General features: G+C 38.7%; 1 protein-coding gene across 2 annotated transcripts in view; it reads right to left on the bottom strand.

Moving 5' to 3' along the window:
• Arhgap20 (Rho GTPase activating protein 20) overlaps positions 1–14,896 on the bottom strand; it is an 84,812-nt gene that overhangs the window by 33,957 nt on the left and 35,959 nt on the right. For both annotated transcript variants that reach the window (XM_042280927.2, XM_006972322.4), the window contains exon 3: positions 1,174–1,338. In XM_042280927.2, coding sequence (XP_042136861.2) covers positions 1,174–1,338 — 165 coding nt within the window. The remainder of the gene's footprint in view (positions 1–1,173; positions 1,339–14,896) is intronic.

Below are 14,896 nucleotides of genomic sequence, written 5' to 3'. Positions count from 1 at the left end.
TTGTTTCTACTCTTGCCTTTACTCCAAACCATTGTTCACAATGAGTAAGTATTTAAAAATATAATCACATTGTGGCATTCCCTGATTGAAACTGAAGATTAAATTGCAAACTCCCTAGTGGTTCCAAGCTTCTGAAGTGTCCCCTACTGTTCTCTGCTTTCTGATGCATCTTTGTGGAGTTCCCTTCTGCACTGTACCCAGGTCTGTGTGGTCAATAGCACAGATCAGAAATGACAGTGTTATCCCTTTTGAAAGAGTTTTCACTATGAAGGAAGCAGGGTACCATGTTATGAGCTGTACTATGGAGAAGAGCAAATGAAAAGAAGTCAGAAGCCAGTGAGGAACTGATGGTCTACTTTCCAAATGGGTCCTCTAGGCAAGCCTCACAGTCAGGAAGCGTGAGTCAGAGCACCCACTTAAACAATCCTGATTCCCAACTCAAATGCATGAGAGACACTGATAGCTTCAAATTGCTGTTTTGTAAGAATTTGTTATTTAGCTCATCCTCTCAAAGTCTTTAATGGCTACTTGCTTTTCATCCTTTAATAATTCTTTATCCTAACTATGTACATAACACACACCCTTATCTTTTACTTCCTACTTCAGCATCTAAGTTTTGTTCCTAGTATTGGTCACTATCTGCAATTCTTCATACATACACAAAGATACAAGCTGCCACATCACTTTCCATAAGGATGTAGGCTTTAGAGAAGCAAGGATTACACCATCACATTCCTCACCACCCCCTCCTATGTTTACTGAGGTCATGGTACAAACAGGACCCTAAACTAACACTTTAATAAACTTAAAAAATCCAAGCACCTTTTCTAAGATAATAGCTATGGGGGCTGGAGAACTGTCTTAGTGGTTAAGAGCACTGGTTGCTCTTTCAGAGGACCCAGCTTCAACTCCCAGCACCTACATGTTGGCTCACAACCATCTGTAACCCCAGTTCCAGGGGGTCTGATACTCTCTTCTGGCTTTCATGGGCACTGCATGCATGTGGCAAAAACATCCCTGTCCATACAAACATGAATACTGGTTTAAAAAATGACACTAGTCATTTAATACAGGCCAGACATTCTTATAGTAAGCACCGAGAGGAGAATGTGGTCTTTGTTAGAGGAATTTCAACTTTATAATGATGACTTGCAGTATATACAAGTTACTTACTTGATTTTGGCTGCAATAAACAGATCATTGAATAGGAAAAGATGCCTCTCCTGCCTCTGCAGGCCTCTCTTAAGTTCCACTGGCCCATCAATCAGCAGAGTCCTACTGGAGCACATGAATGACGACAGAAATGCACAGGTGTCAATGCTAGCAGAGTGACTGTCTCTGAAACAGACCACATACAACAAATCAGTCAATCAATGCTCAGCCACGAGACAAAGGTTTCTATAGTCATGACTGACAGTTGTCTATGAAGCATGGAACTCAAAGTTTTTTTTTTATTAAGAATTTTTTTCATTCATTTTATACCCCAATCAACAATTCCCCTCTTCCCTCCTCCTGCCCTCCTCCAGCCTTCCCTTCCCAACCCACCCCCATTCCCACCCACAAGAAGGGAAGGCCTCCCATGGGGAGGTGCATCCAGTACAGAAAAGTCCAAGCCCTTCCCCCTGTCTCAAGGCTGCATGGGGTGTCCTAACATAGGTAGTGGGCTCCAAAAAGCCCCCTTATGCTCTAGAGATGGATTCTAATCCTACCGCCAGGGGGACCTCCAAGCAGATTAAGCTACACAAATGTCTCGCCATGCAGAGGGCCTAGTCCAGTCCCATGTAGGCTCCACAGCCATTGATCCAATTTTCATGAGTTCTCTTTGGTTTGGTTGTCTCTTCATGGTCCTGATGCACTTGCTCATAGAATCCCTCTTCTCTCTCTTTGCCTGGACTCCTGGAGCTCTGCATCTGCTTCCATCAGTCATTGAAGAAAAGCTCTGTGATGACAGGTTATTCACTGGTCTGATCTCTGGTCCAATTCAGTTCAGGCACCCTCTCCACTATTACTAGTAGTTCAAGGTAGGATCATCCTTGGAGATTCCTGGCAACTTCCCTGGCACCGGGTTTCTCTCTGTCCCCATGATATCTCCATCTCTCATGGTATCTCTTTCATTGCTTTCCCCTTCCCTCCCTGTTCCAGCTTAACCATCCCATTCCCTTATGTTCTCATCCCCTATTCCCTACCCTCCATTGCCCTCCCATCATCCCCAGTTTACTCATGGAGATCTCATCTATTTCCCCTTTCCAGGTTGATCCATACATCCCTATTTGAGTCTTCCCTGTTAGCCTCTCTGGAGTTGTGGGTTGTTGCCTGATTATCCTTTGCTTTATATCTAGTATCTACTTATGAGTAGGCACATACCACATTTGTCCTTCTGAGTCTGGGTTACCTCACTCAGGATATATTTTTTTAAATCTATGGCTCAGTGTCCTCACTGGTCTCACTGATGATTCTGCACACAGCAGTTTCCTTAGAACTTCATTATGAAAATACCTTAAAATTGAAATAACTTTATAATAAATACACATACAATCTGACCTAGACACTAGCATTAACACTTATCACATTGGTTCATCATATCCCTCATAGAATTGTCTTTCTATGGGTTCACTAATTCATTTCCTTTTTGGAATTTCAGCATTAATTGCTTTGGGGCATGTGTATCATTTACTAGAGCCCTGTATTCACTTAGGAGTTGTCTCATAATTAAAACTTATGCAACAATGAAATGCACAAGACCAAATCTTCAGTGCATATACACTAAGTTTTGACAAATGCATGCACCTGTGAAATGTCGGCCCCTAAACCAAGATACAGAGAACCATCACTCCAGAGGCCATCCTTCTCAGTCACCACGATTGCCATGTGTTGGTCCCTGGGTGCTTTCATTCTTCACTGCAGGTTGAGACTGAAGCCAAGTTCAATTTTTTTTTACACACTCAATAATGTAAAAATCATCCCACACAAGCAATGTTTAGCCACCACTAGCCTGCCTGCTTCAAAATACCCAGCATCTGCTTGGCCAATAAAGAATCTTTGGTTACGAGAGCCCAAGTTGCCCCAGAACTCTCTACCTTAGGTTCCCAACAACACCAACTACATCTGTAGCCCCCAGACACTACCCCCCCCCATTCTTATCCTTAGAAATTCCCTCACCCTCTTCTGGATGGTAACTCCTTGACATAAGCCAGGCTCATGCTGTGAAGACATGATTTTGATACTGCAAAATCAACCACACATAATACATAAATGGATGGGTGAGGCTGTGTCCTAGTAATGCTGTACAAAAAAAAAAAAAAAAAAAAAAAAAGCACCCTGTCTGGGCTACAGTTTGCTCTAAGCCCTGGTTTAAATGTTTACTTCTAAAGCTTAAATATAAGGAGCAGCTTCCACAAACCTGAAACAACTCAGGAGCTATCACTATTTGATCAAGGTTAAAGGTTAATGTAGGCGACTTTTAAAATGGTTTACCTTTTAAAACAAAGGATTTCCACACATAACAAAAACTCTTAACTCATAGTTAATATACCTTCAAATATGATTTTGTTGAGAAGAACCCACAGAGAAACATTTTTCTGTGTGACTTTAGCAACATGCAGTCTACAGTCTGAATTTTCAAGTTTTCTGTATATGACAAGAGAGGCTTCAAGACCTTAGCAAGTGGGGCCTTGATTTAAAAAAATATATGTTGTAGTACATCTGAAGAAAAAGAAAATAACTTAGCACTCACATAATTAAAAACAACTTTCACCTAAGGGGACAAACATGTAACTTTTGTGTTTTTAAAAACTTCAATCTTAATGTTTTCTACTTAAAAATGTAGTATTAGACAATGATGAAGTATTTATTTATATTCTGAGTGCAATAGAGATGTTATTATTTTAGTCTTTTATAGTATAGAAATGGGAGGGGTAAGACCATAGCCCTATTTTTAACTCTTAGTATAGCCTGAATAGGATCTACCAGCTATAATTAATAGATCTCCAAAGTGATCTAACAATGAAATATTGTAAAAGGTCTAAAAATGAATCTGCTGAGACTTATGCAATAACATACCATTTTAAATAGTTTATGAAGCTATTTCTAAATGGCAAAAAGAACTTTAAGACCTAATTGTTACTAAAACCAGATAACTTCCCTGAAACCTGACCATAGTACTATTTCCTAGTATTTGCTAAAAAACAGTTAACTTTTAGATAAAGTTTTAGAGAGACAGTTGCTTCATGTAAATCACACCACAAAGGAGTGAGTAGGGAGATTGCTCAGGAAGTAAAGGACTTGGGGTACAAGTGTGAGCTCCTGAGTTTGAATCTCCAGAAGATGACTGAGTGTGGTAAATCTGTGATATCAGTGCTTCCATGGAGAGATGGGGGCAGAGACGGGAGACTCCCCGATGCTGGCTGGCCCATTAGCCTCGTGATGCTCTGCAGAGGCACACAACAAAGACCCTGGCTCAGCCTGACACCTGAGGTGTCCTCTGACCTCCACACAGTGCTGTCTCCTCTGTTCACTGCCCACCCACATCCCCAACACAAAGTACAATAAAACAGACAAAACTGCAGAAATCTTCTGGGAAAAAAAAAATATATATATATATATATATATATATATATACATATTTACATATACATATATATATATATTTGTACCATGTATTCCTGGTACACTAGTACAAAATTACTTTTCAGTAGTTACTGAATACAATCTACTTCTCAAAAAATTTTCCCTGCCTCACAGCCCATTCCAAATGTCATCTACCATGAAAACTTTCTCTTAAACCAGTCTGTGCTGGACAGCTCTCACTTGGCTTTTATTCAGTCCTCTATGTCTTCAATATTCTCATTCAACATTTATTGCAAGTACCATGTAATACATGGGACAGTGTTAAAGTCTGCTTCGCTGGGTACCTGCCGTGTTCAGTCATGGAAGACAGATCTGGTCCCTGACATCTAGAAGTCAGCAATCCCATAGAGGAATCAACCAGTAAACAATGAGAAGCCAGTGCTGTGAGATATACATGGGGTACTGAGGCCCAGCAATGCTATGACCTTTATCTGAGACTGGATGAGTTAGGAAGGTTTCTTGGAGGACCCAGAGTCTTAAAAGATGTATGTGCAGACAGATCAATAAAAGGGTACTCTAAGAAAAGGAAGTATGTCAATCAAGACGATGTGTTCTATTAACAGGGAAATTCAGGAGGGACTGGATACAAGAGCGGGGAAGGATATTTTCCCATTTTTTAAGAGTCTTATTTAGACTTTACCCCAAACACCACAGCCTTTTAGGCCATGATTGTAGTATAAGGAAGAAAATGGAGCAGGGTAACTTAGGGAGAGTGAAAACCATCAGGAAGCTGTCACAGTAAACTTAAGAAATGTTGCACATTCAACAATCAAGAAAGAAAAAGACGAAAAAAACACATTGAGAATTATTAAAAATATACACTATTTAAACTGTGATTAGATGTGGGGATAGAATGAAAATAAAATGGACAAGAACGCAAGCCTTATTGTCCAGTCTTTATTTGCTCAACCTCTTTCTTTTATGCCTCGCTGGACATTGAACCTAGGGTCTTTCTTGTGCATGCCAGGCAAGTGCTCTACCACTGAACCACGCTCTCCTGCCATGTCTTCACTCTTTGAGGCTGTGTCTCACTAAATTCTCCACAATGGCCTTGAACTTGCCCTGACTCAGCAATCATTGTGTTCGGACCACACGGAGGTATCAAAAACATTAAATTTTGCACACACAGTTTGCCACTTTCCTTCTCTACGACCTATGCGGTTTACAATACTTCTGCTCCCACCAAGTACTTAAACCAGTGAATTTTGCTTAAGTATTGCTGTTTTTAAACCTCACCCAATTTTGAGTTCTGTCAAAATTATAGCAAAATACACATAAAATTTTTCCATATTTGCGTATATGTGTGCATGTACAAGGTGTGTAGAGTGTGTGCATGGGAGCTGGAAGTCAAACTCAGGCATACCTCAGGAGACATCCACTTGTGGTTGCTGTTTTGAGACAGGGTCTCACTGAGAACTGGGTCACCATATCTGGGAGCCCCATCTATCAGTCTGTGTGGCCAAGAAGCTCCAGGAATCTCCTATCTATACCTCCACAATGGTGAGATTACAAGCCTTTTACATTGGTGCTGAGGATCAAACTCAGGTCCTCCTGTCTGTGTGGCAAGCATTTTACTGAGCTCTTTCTGTAGCCCTTGCATTTTGACAATTTAAAAATGTAAGATTCATTAGTATTTACAATAAGCACAATGTGCAACCATTATCACTATCTAGTTCTTAAATATTTCTATCACCCCTACAGGAAAGCCTGTAGGTCTTAAGCATTGACTCATCAGTCCTGCTCCTCCATGGATCCGCCTACTTGCATATATCCTATCATACTGCATATGTTCTTTTCTGTCTCCTTTCTTTAGGCCAGCATAACATTTCAAGGTTCATACTGTAGCTTGTCAAAGTGTTTTTTATTGCTATGTTACACAGTATGGATATACTTTAAAAATCATTTGCTGAGGGACATTTCAACTGTTTGCAACTTTTAACTATGTTGACTGATGCTGCCATGAAAACATCCGTTTTCAATGCAGAAATATACTGAAGACTAGAAACACTGGCTCATATGGTAATTCTATATTTAACTTTCTGAAGAACACTAGACTTCACCACAGTAGCTGTCCCACTGTGCACCCCACCAGTGATGGATGATGGCCTCTCTTTTGCTTCCTCTTACTGTTTTAAGGGCATGCTAATGAAAAAATACATTCTATAGACCAGGGCCTCATACCCACTTCTGCAGTCTGTAATGGATCCTTAACTGGACTATACTTCTATACTTCCTTGCTGATTCCTTTCTTCAATCTGCATTTAATATTTCTATCAAACTGAAGCTTCTAAATGCACAGTGTAAGTGAGCTTAGAATGTAAACTATCTAATAATTAAGCTCAACTTGGTTATAACATGCCAGCTTACAACTCTCTATATTGTCTTCGAGTGGCATCCCTGCTGAGCCATTCAGAATAAATTAGGCTAGATATAATTTGAAACAAAAGAACATAGATATTGAAATGAGGCTACAAAATCACTAGTGATAGTCATATATATATTATTCAGCAATAAAAACCTGTTTATGGACTATTCGCGTTCATCTTGAACATTTCAACAATATAACAAAATCTGAAAATCTAGTCTAAAGCAATTATGTCTTATTGATGGGTAAACAAGCAGGTGATGATGCCTCTCAATACACATCATTGTAATAAAAATCACATTCAAATTACTAAAAAATTCCTTAACTGATTATACTATGAAGTAGTAGTATGCTGAATTTATCTCCAAATTACACAGACAAAATAATAAACAGAGCATGAATTTTTCCTTAGATTATGAGAACAAAGCCAGTGATAAACTCAGTCAGGATAAGAGCTTGAAAGGACAGATGGAACAATGGGTAAACAGAATGAGCAGAGCCTTTAAGATCAAGAAATATTCAAAGGAACACTTTAATTAGCAAAATACTGATTAGAGTAGGTAATATCTATGATCTATCACAATCATCAGTATATCATATATTGAGTACAATAATATGATATGACTATTCAAAAATTAAGGAGCACAAAAAGGTAAAATGGAATAGCAAGATGGAAGGAGGAAATGAAGGAAAGATGGACACCAATAAACAGTCACACCAGTTAGAGTCAGACACTCCCCACAGAGATTATTTCCAAAGAACAAAATACATAATTTCTTCACAGCCTTGACACAGAGTGCTTCAACAACAGTGACTAGGAAGTTGCCGAGTTCAAGGGACTGATGTTATTGAGAAGAAGCTTTTGTGGTTGGTGCCTCTAAAGACCTAAATAAACCATAAGTTATACACAACAACACAGCCTGCTTAACTGAAGAAACATGAATTACAGAACTTCAAGTGAGATGGTAACTTTCTGAAAGGGTGATGAAAAGCACATAAGCCTCAATGGAGGACTAGAGAAAAACACCCAACTGATTCTGTCCCTTTTATGTGGCCTGTTGACTATAAAATAATATCTATTCTTATAATTTGAGTCATCTTGGATCAGAGAATGCCTAACACATTCAAACTACTTAAGCATTTATGTATGTACTGATTGCAGTATGATGGGACCACATGTAAGAATGTTTACCGATTGACAATGGGCCAGGTCACCAACATTTTGACTAGATTCTCCAATATTTGAGTGGATTGGTTCAGATAACAGCTATATGATGGCACATAGAAAGGAACAAAATAACCATGATTCATTCAAAGTCATTCTGCCTGAACTTATGGATTTCCTAAAGTTAAAAATGTTACCCTAATTTCTTTCATTTTTCTTTTGAAGCAAGCTTGCTATGTTGTGTTGCTCAGACTGATCTTGAACTCCTGGGCTCAAGTGATCTTGCTTCAGTCTCCCCAGTTGTTAGGTCTATAGGCATGTGCCTTTATGCACCACTAACACATTCTAATTAAGATGAAGAAATACAAATGATAAAGTCTTTAATGTAGTACATTACTGGCAGTGACTTAAGGTACCTATGAAGTCCAGCTCATTTGTGGCAAAATGTCAAGATTTAGTTAATTTAGTTTAGATTTAATGTAAATAAGTTGATTCAATTAGCTGGATGATAGTGGAAGAATGAGGTTGGTAGGAGGCTTTAACTACTTTTCTGCCCAAATCAACCATAACACTTGTTAGAATAAGGAGTGTCTTAGTTAGGGTTTCTCTTGCTGCAATGAAACACCGTGACCAAAATAAGTTGAAATACTTTACAGCTGATCTTATGGAGGCATTTTCTCAATTGAGGTCCCTTCCTTTCAGATGACTCCAGTTTGTGTGTCAAGCAGACATAGATACGATTAGCCAGCACAAGGAGAAACCACATAATGAAAACTGTTGTCTTCATGGTTTTGCTTTATAGTTTTAGTTACCTGACCCAAAATTGTTAAATCAGAAATTCTAGAAACAAATAGTTCCTGAGTGTAAACTACATGTCATCTTGAGTAGTGTGTTAAAAATGGACTCTGCCCCACCTTGTCTTATCTGTTATGGGAATTATCTTTTCCTCTTGTGTATCCTCACGATGTATCTTTAGTCACGTTGCCTTCATTTTCAGGCTGATGTCACACTATTTCAGTGCAGTGTTCAGGCACTCTTTGTGTAATAGCCTGATGCTATGTCACGATGCCTATATCATTCACTGTGCCACACAGATACAGTATCATTTCACAAGGTCACAAGATGTATAAAGGCAGCACCAAGATATTTTGAAAGACTGCATTCACATAGCTTTTATTATAATGTAGCATTGTAATTATTTTATTAGCTATTGTTAACATCTTGTCATACCTAATTTATGAATTAAACTTTACCGTAAATGCATCTGTTTGGTGTAGGGTATGGTAGGTAGCAGCTTGCATAATGAAGGAGAGCTTGCAAAGGCAGCAAGAAATTGTTCCATTCTGGAGGTAGAGTTGGAGCTTGAGAAGATTTGATGATAAATCAAGATTTTTGCATCAGCAGCTCAGTGGAAGTAGATTTAAGGAATCTGGCTTTTGACATGTAAAATTAGTTATCAAAATGGGTATTTTAAAGCTACAGAAATATATTGGTTCATATAGGAGGGAGGAGAGAAGGAGAGAAGGCTTGAGTATTTGAGCTTTGGGTTCACTAATTTAAAATTCAGGAAAGGAAGGCAATATTAACAAAGTAATCAGAAGTCAAACCAAGAATGGAGGAGACTAGGGAATTCCCAGCTGATGATAATTTAACTACTAGACCAAGTACTATGTCGGTCTCTAGTGACCTTGAAAAAAATGATTCTGATGGGCCTATATGAACCAATTCCTCCAATTGATATCACCAAATTTTCTTTTACTTTCTTTTTTTTTTTTTTTGATTTTTCGAGACAGGGTTTCTCTGTGTAGCTTTGCACCTTTTCCTGGAACTCACTTGGTAGTCCAGGCTGGCCTCGAACTCACAGAGATCCACCTGCCTCTGCCTCCCGAGTGCTGGGATTAAAGGCGTGCGCCACCACCGCCCGGCGATATCACCAAATTTTCATTCACTGATGATTTTATATGGACACTGTTAACAGTTTTGGGAAAAATATTAAAAAGTTATCAAATAAAATTAGAAACATACAACAGAAGTTTCTAAGTCTAGGGGGTGTCCTAATAAAACTTTTTCAGCTATCATTTAATAGAATTATTTACAACGTTTGTACCCACGCAACTCCAGCACCCTATACTGATGTGCATATAGACAGTATGAGTTACTATAAAAAGGAAGATGTTGGAGAGATTGCTCATTGATTGAGAGCATTAATTCCTCTTGCTGGAGGCTAGAGATTGGTTCCCAGTAACCATACTGGGGGACTCGTAACTGCCTATAATTCTAGCTCCAGTGGATCTGTCGCCACTGACATCAGTGGGTATTTTACTTCTATGTACACACCCACACATAGACATACACATATACGCATACTTTAAAAGAATAAAAATCTTTATTTTTTTTAAAGAAAGAGGAAGACATAAAGGTGGGAAGGGGATGTGGGTGGAGTGATCTGGTAGTAGTTGGAGGAATTGGGGAAGGATGTGATCTAAAGACATTGGATTCATGTATGAAATTATCCTGGAATAATGAAAAGTTAAAAAATCATATAATAAAGCCAATTTGTTTTTATCCTATGAGTGCACAGTTGGCTCAACATTTTCAAAAAATGTAATATACAGTGTTAATAAAGACATAAATCACATGGTCATCTCTATAGATGCATAAAATGTACTTGAAAAACTTCAACATTCCTTCATGATAAAAGTTATGAAAAAACTAGGAATAAATAGAATATATCTCAACATAATAAAAGTTAAATGGGAGAAAACTAAGACTATTTTTCTTCAAATCTCGAATTAAGTTAAGGATCCCTCCTCATTTGATTCTTATTCAATATATATAGTGCCTGATGTCTTACATAGAACAATGAGAAAACAGAAACATTAAAAAGAATACAAATTGCAGATGACATGGTTCTTTTCTTAAGAGACCCATGACCTTTACTATAGAAGTTTTGGATGGGGTAAATCTTTTCAGTAAAGTTATAGGATACCAAAATTTATATATAATAGCAAATCTGCTAAGAACAAAATTAGTAAAAAAAAATAGTCCATTCATAATACACCTAACCAAGGAGATGAAAAACCTCCACAAGAAAGACTTCAATGTGCTAAAAAATGAAAGAGAAGAAGATGGAAAAACCTTCCATAGTCCAGGGTTAATACTGTGCATATTGGCCATGCTAACAAAAGTAATATACAGACTCAGTGCAATGTACATCAAAATTCCAATGACATTTATAGCAGAACTAGAAAAAACCATTATCAAATTTGTATGAAAACACAAAAGACTGTAGAAATATTATGCAGAAAGAACAGATATGGGTGCTGGGAACCAAACTCAGGTCTTCTGCAACAGTCATAGCACTCCTAACCATTCAGCCAGAACTTGTAGCTAGAGTTTTCCTGCCTTGCCCACAGTCAGGACAAATCTCTGTCACCTGCCAGTCCCACAGCCACTCAGACCCAACCAAGTAAACACAGAGACTCATATTGCTTACAAACTGTATGGCCTTGGCAGGCTTCTTGCTAACTGTTCTTATAGCTTAAATTAATCCATTTCCATAAATCTATGCCTTGCCACGTGGCTCGTGGCTTACTGGCATCTTCACATGCTGCTTGTCATGGCCAACAATCAGTGTTTTATTTATTGACCAATCAGAGCATTTGACATACAGACCATCCCACAGCAAGAACTGTCACATTATTTAACTTCAAAACATAGTACACAGCCACAGTGACAAGGTCAGCATGGCACCGACACAAAGGCAGCCCAGTGGAACAAATACTTGAAGACATGACATCATAGCATGTCCTACAGGCTGGAATTTTAAATGGCCCCTTTACCTTCTCCAAACTTAACATATTTCATTACATCTTTACTATTTAACTTCACTGTCACCTGAACAGTAAATAAAATAGTACTCTAAAATGGCCAGGCATTGTTGAATATCATGGGTCTGTATTGAAATTCCTATAATTAGACATGAAAACCATATAGCATTAAAACATATAATCCACATGGTAAGAAAGGGAAGCATCAGAAATTCATTCTGGACATCTATGTGGTAAAGTGGGAAGACAAAGCATGAGCAGAGGAAAGCATCAGCTCACACACTTCACAAAGGAATCAGCAATGATTTCAGACCTTAAGTAAAGACTTGTTTTCTTATTTTCAGTTATGCTTATGGGTGTCTTTGTATGGGTGCCCTGGGAAGGGAGGCATCAGATGGATACCTTGGAGCTGCAGTTACAGGCAGTTGTGAGCCACCTAATGTGGGCTCTGGAAACCAAACTCAGGTCCTCTGATCAGCAAGAAGCACTCTTAACTACTCAGCCATTTCTCCAGCCTCCAGATTTCACACTACTTGAGAATTATGTTTGACAATCAGTCATGAGGAATCATCATATTAAAATCATCATTCTCAAAATGATCTTCCCCATGTTTAAATTATCAAAAGTTTAACCACAGTGACCACACAATGTTAAGTAATAGGTGATTTAGTTTCTATTATACTCAACTTTAAAAAAGTGTTAATAATAAGAGAATAGCAGAATTCTGTAATGATGACTGATACATATAAAGTGTGAAAAGTTAGGTTAAAAACTTGTAAAAAGCACAGGTTCAAAGCTAGGCAAAGTAAAAATTGACAGTTCAACTGGTAATTTTTCAAAGTGATTCGTTACAGAGATGACAGCATTCCCCAACACAGCAGAAAAGCACACGTTGCACCTATGTTGGCAGAAGTGAGCAAACACACTTGTGGGCCTTATTTATTTCCAGGCTCTGAAAATGTTAGTAAAATGCCATCAGATGCTTTCTCTGACTGTGTAGCTCACAATGCTAAAGCAGTCCCGCCCCCCCCCCCCGCCCCCCATACACAGACACACAGAATGGGGGATGGAAATTAAAATCTAGGATCATATATAAGAGAAAACATGTAGTCTTTGAGTTAGGTTTGTTTTGATTAATGATTTCCAGCTGCGCCCATTTTTCTGCTATTGTCATGATTTCACGTTTCTTTACAACTGAATAAAATTCCACTGTGCAGCACATGTGTAGCACATTTGCCCAATTCACGCCTCTGCTGAATGGACACCTAGCCTGGTTCCATTCTTAGCTATTGCCAAAAGCATAGCAACAAACATGGATGTGCAAGTATCTTTTTGGTAGGACGCTGGGTATATATGCAGGAACGGTAGAGATGGATTGCATGGTGTGGTGGTTTGAATGAGAATACCACCTCCCCCATAAGCTCATGTTTGAATACTTTTTCAGAAGACTCTCACCAGCCATCCCCCTCCTACTCCCTCCCTCTCTATCCCTCCCTTCCTCTCTCTCTGCCTCATAGTTGTGTCTTAAAATATGACCTCTCAGCTATTGCTCCAGCATCATGCCTGCCTGCTGCCATGTTCCCTACAGTGACGGTCATGGACTCTAACCCTCTACAATTGTAAGCCCCAAATAAACCCCTTTTCCAATAAATAGCCTTGGTCATAGTGTCAGAGCATAGCAACAGAAAAGTAACTAAGATTCTATGGTCATTATGTTTTTTAATTTTTGTTTTGTTTTAGAAGCTCATGCTTATTTTCCATAGTGGCTGAATCAGTTCAAATTAGGTGTTCCCTGGAAATAAAATTTAATTGTAGTCTATCAGTCAATGATTAGATGTGAAATCTGGACTGAATAGGATTGGGAAAACTATGTATGTGCAGTATAACTGGGTTAGATATTTTTGGATTAGAACATTAATGTAGGCTCCATGAAGTCACTGAGGGATTTATGTTTGTGTTTGTGTTTTTGTCTATATTCACAATGTTCCCAGAAGTATCAGATCATAGGAAACACACACAGTAATTTTTGCTAAATAAATTACAATGATGAATGTTTATGTTCTTATAATCTCATAAAACACCCCCCCCCCGTGTGTGTGTGTGTGTGTGTGTGTGTGTGTGTGTGTGTGTGATCCTTATCTCCTGTGAAGCAGGCAGATATCATCAAAGATAGTGGCCATGGAAGATGAATTTCTGAGAATGAGTGAGAGTGCTTATCTCTGACATCAATTCTGTTGGTGTCTTGTACAAACAGAGCTCTTTGGGACTGGCAACCATGACTGATAAAAGAGATGTTCCCCAATTACTCTAATGTATTCACTCTGTAATCGACCTGTTTTAACTTCTTCTATCAGATAACACTTTCTCATATCCTAGTCCACTTTTACTCTTTGTCATTCATGCTTCCCCTACTGGAATGTAAAACCCACGAAAGCAGAAATCTTATATACCCAAACATCTGAAAAAGCACCAGGTACATAATTGTCACTAAAATCTTTGTTAAGTAAATGAACAACTGCTAGGCATTGTTTTAGAGGATGAATGAGTCAGATAAAAATGTCCTTCTAGGACTCATACTATATGAAGGCACAGAATACAATATAGGTTATACAGACCTAATCCAAAAATCTGAAATCCCAAATATTCTCTGTCTCTGTCTCTGTCTCTCTCTCTTTTGGTTTTTCGAGACAGGGTTTCTCTGTGTAGTGTTTGGTGTCTGTCCTGGATCTCATTCTGTAGACCAGGCTGGCCTCAAACTCACAGAGATCCGCCTGGCTCTGCCTTCCAAGTGCTGGGATTAAAGGCATGTGCCACCGCTGCCCAGCTCTAAAATATTCTTGTATTCTTGAGTTCCAAAGTGATGTCAAAATGGGAAATTTCAAGCTGACCTCTATGACAGACAGCAGTAGA

The sequence above is a fragment of the Peromyscus maniculatus genome, chromosome 7 (genome assembly GCF_049852395.1).
Source record: "Peromyscus maniculatus bairdii isolate BWxNUB_F1_BW_parent chromosome 7, HU_Pman_BW_mat_3.1, whole genome shotgun sequence".
NCBI classification, from domain to species: Eukaryota; Metazoa; Chordata; class Mammalia; order Rodentia; family Cricetidae; genus Peromyscus; species Peromyscus maniculatus.
Note: the sequence above shows the minus strand (reverse complement) of the source record. Positions and strands in the feature narration are given on the sequence as shown.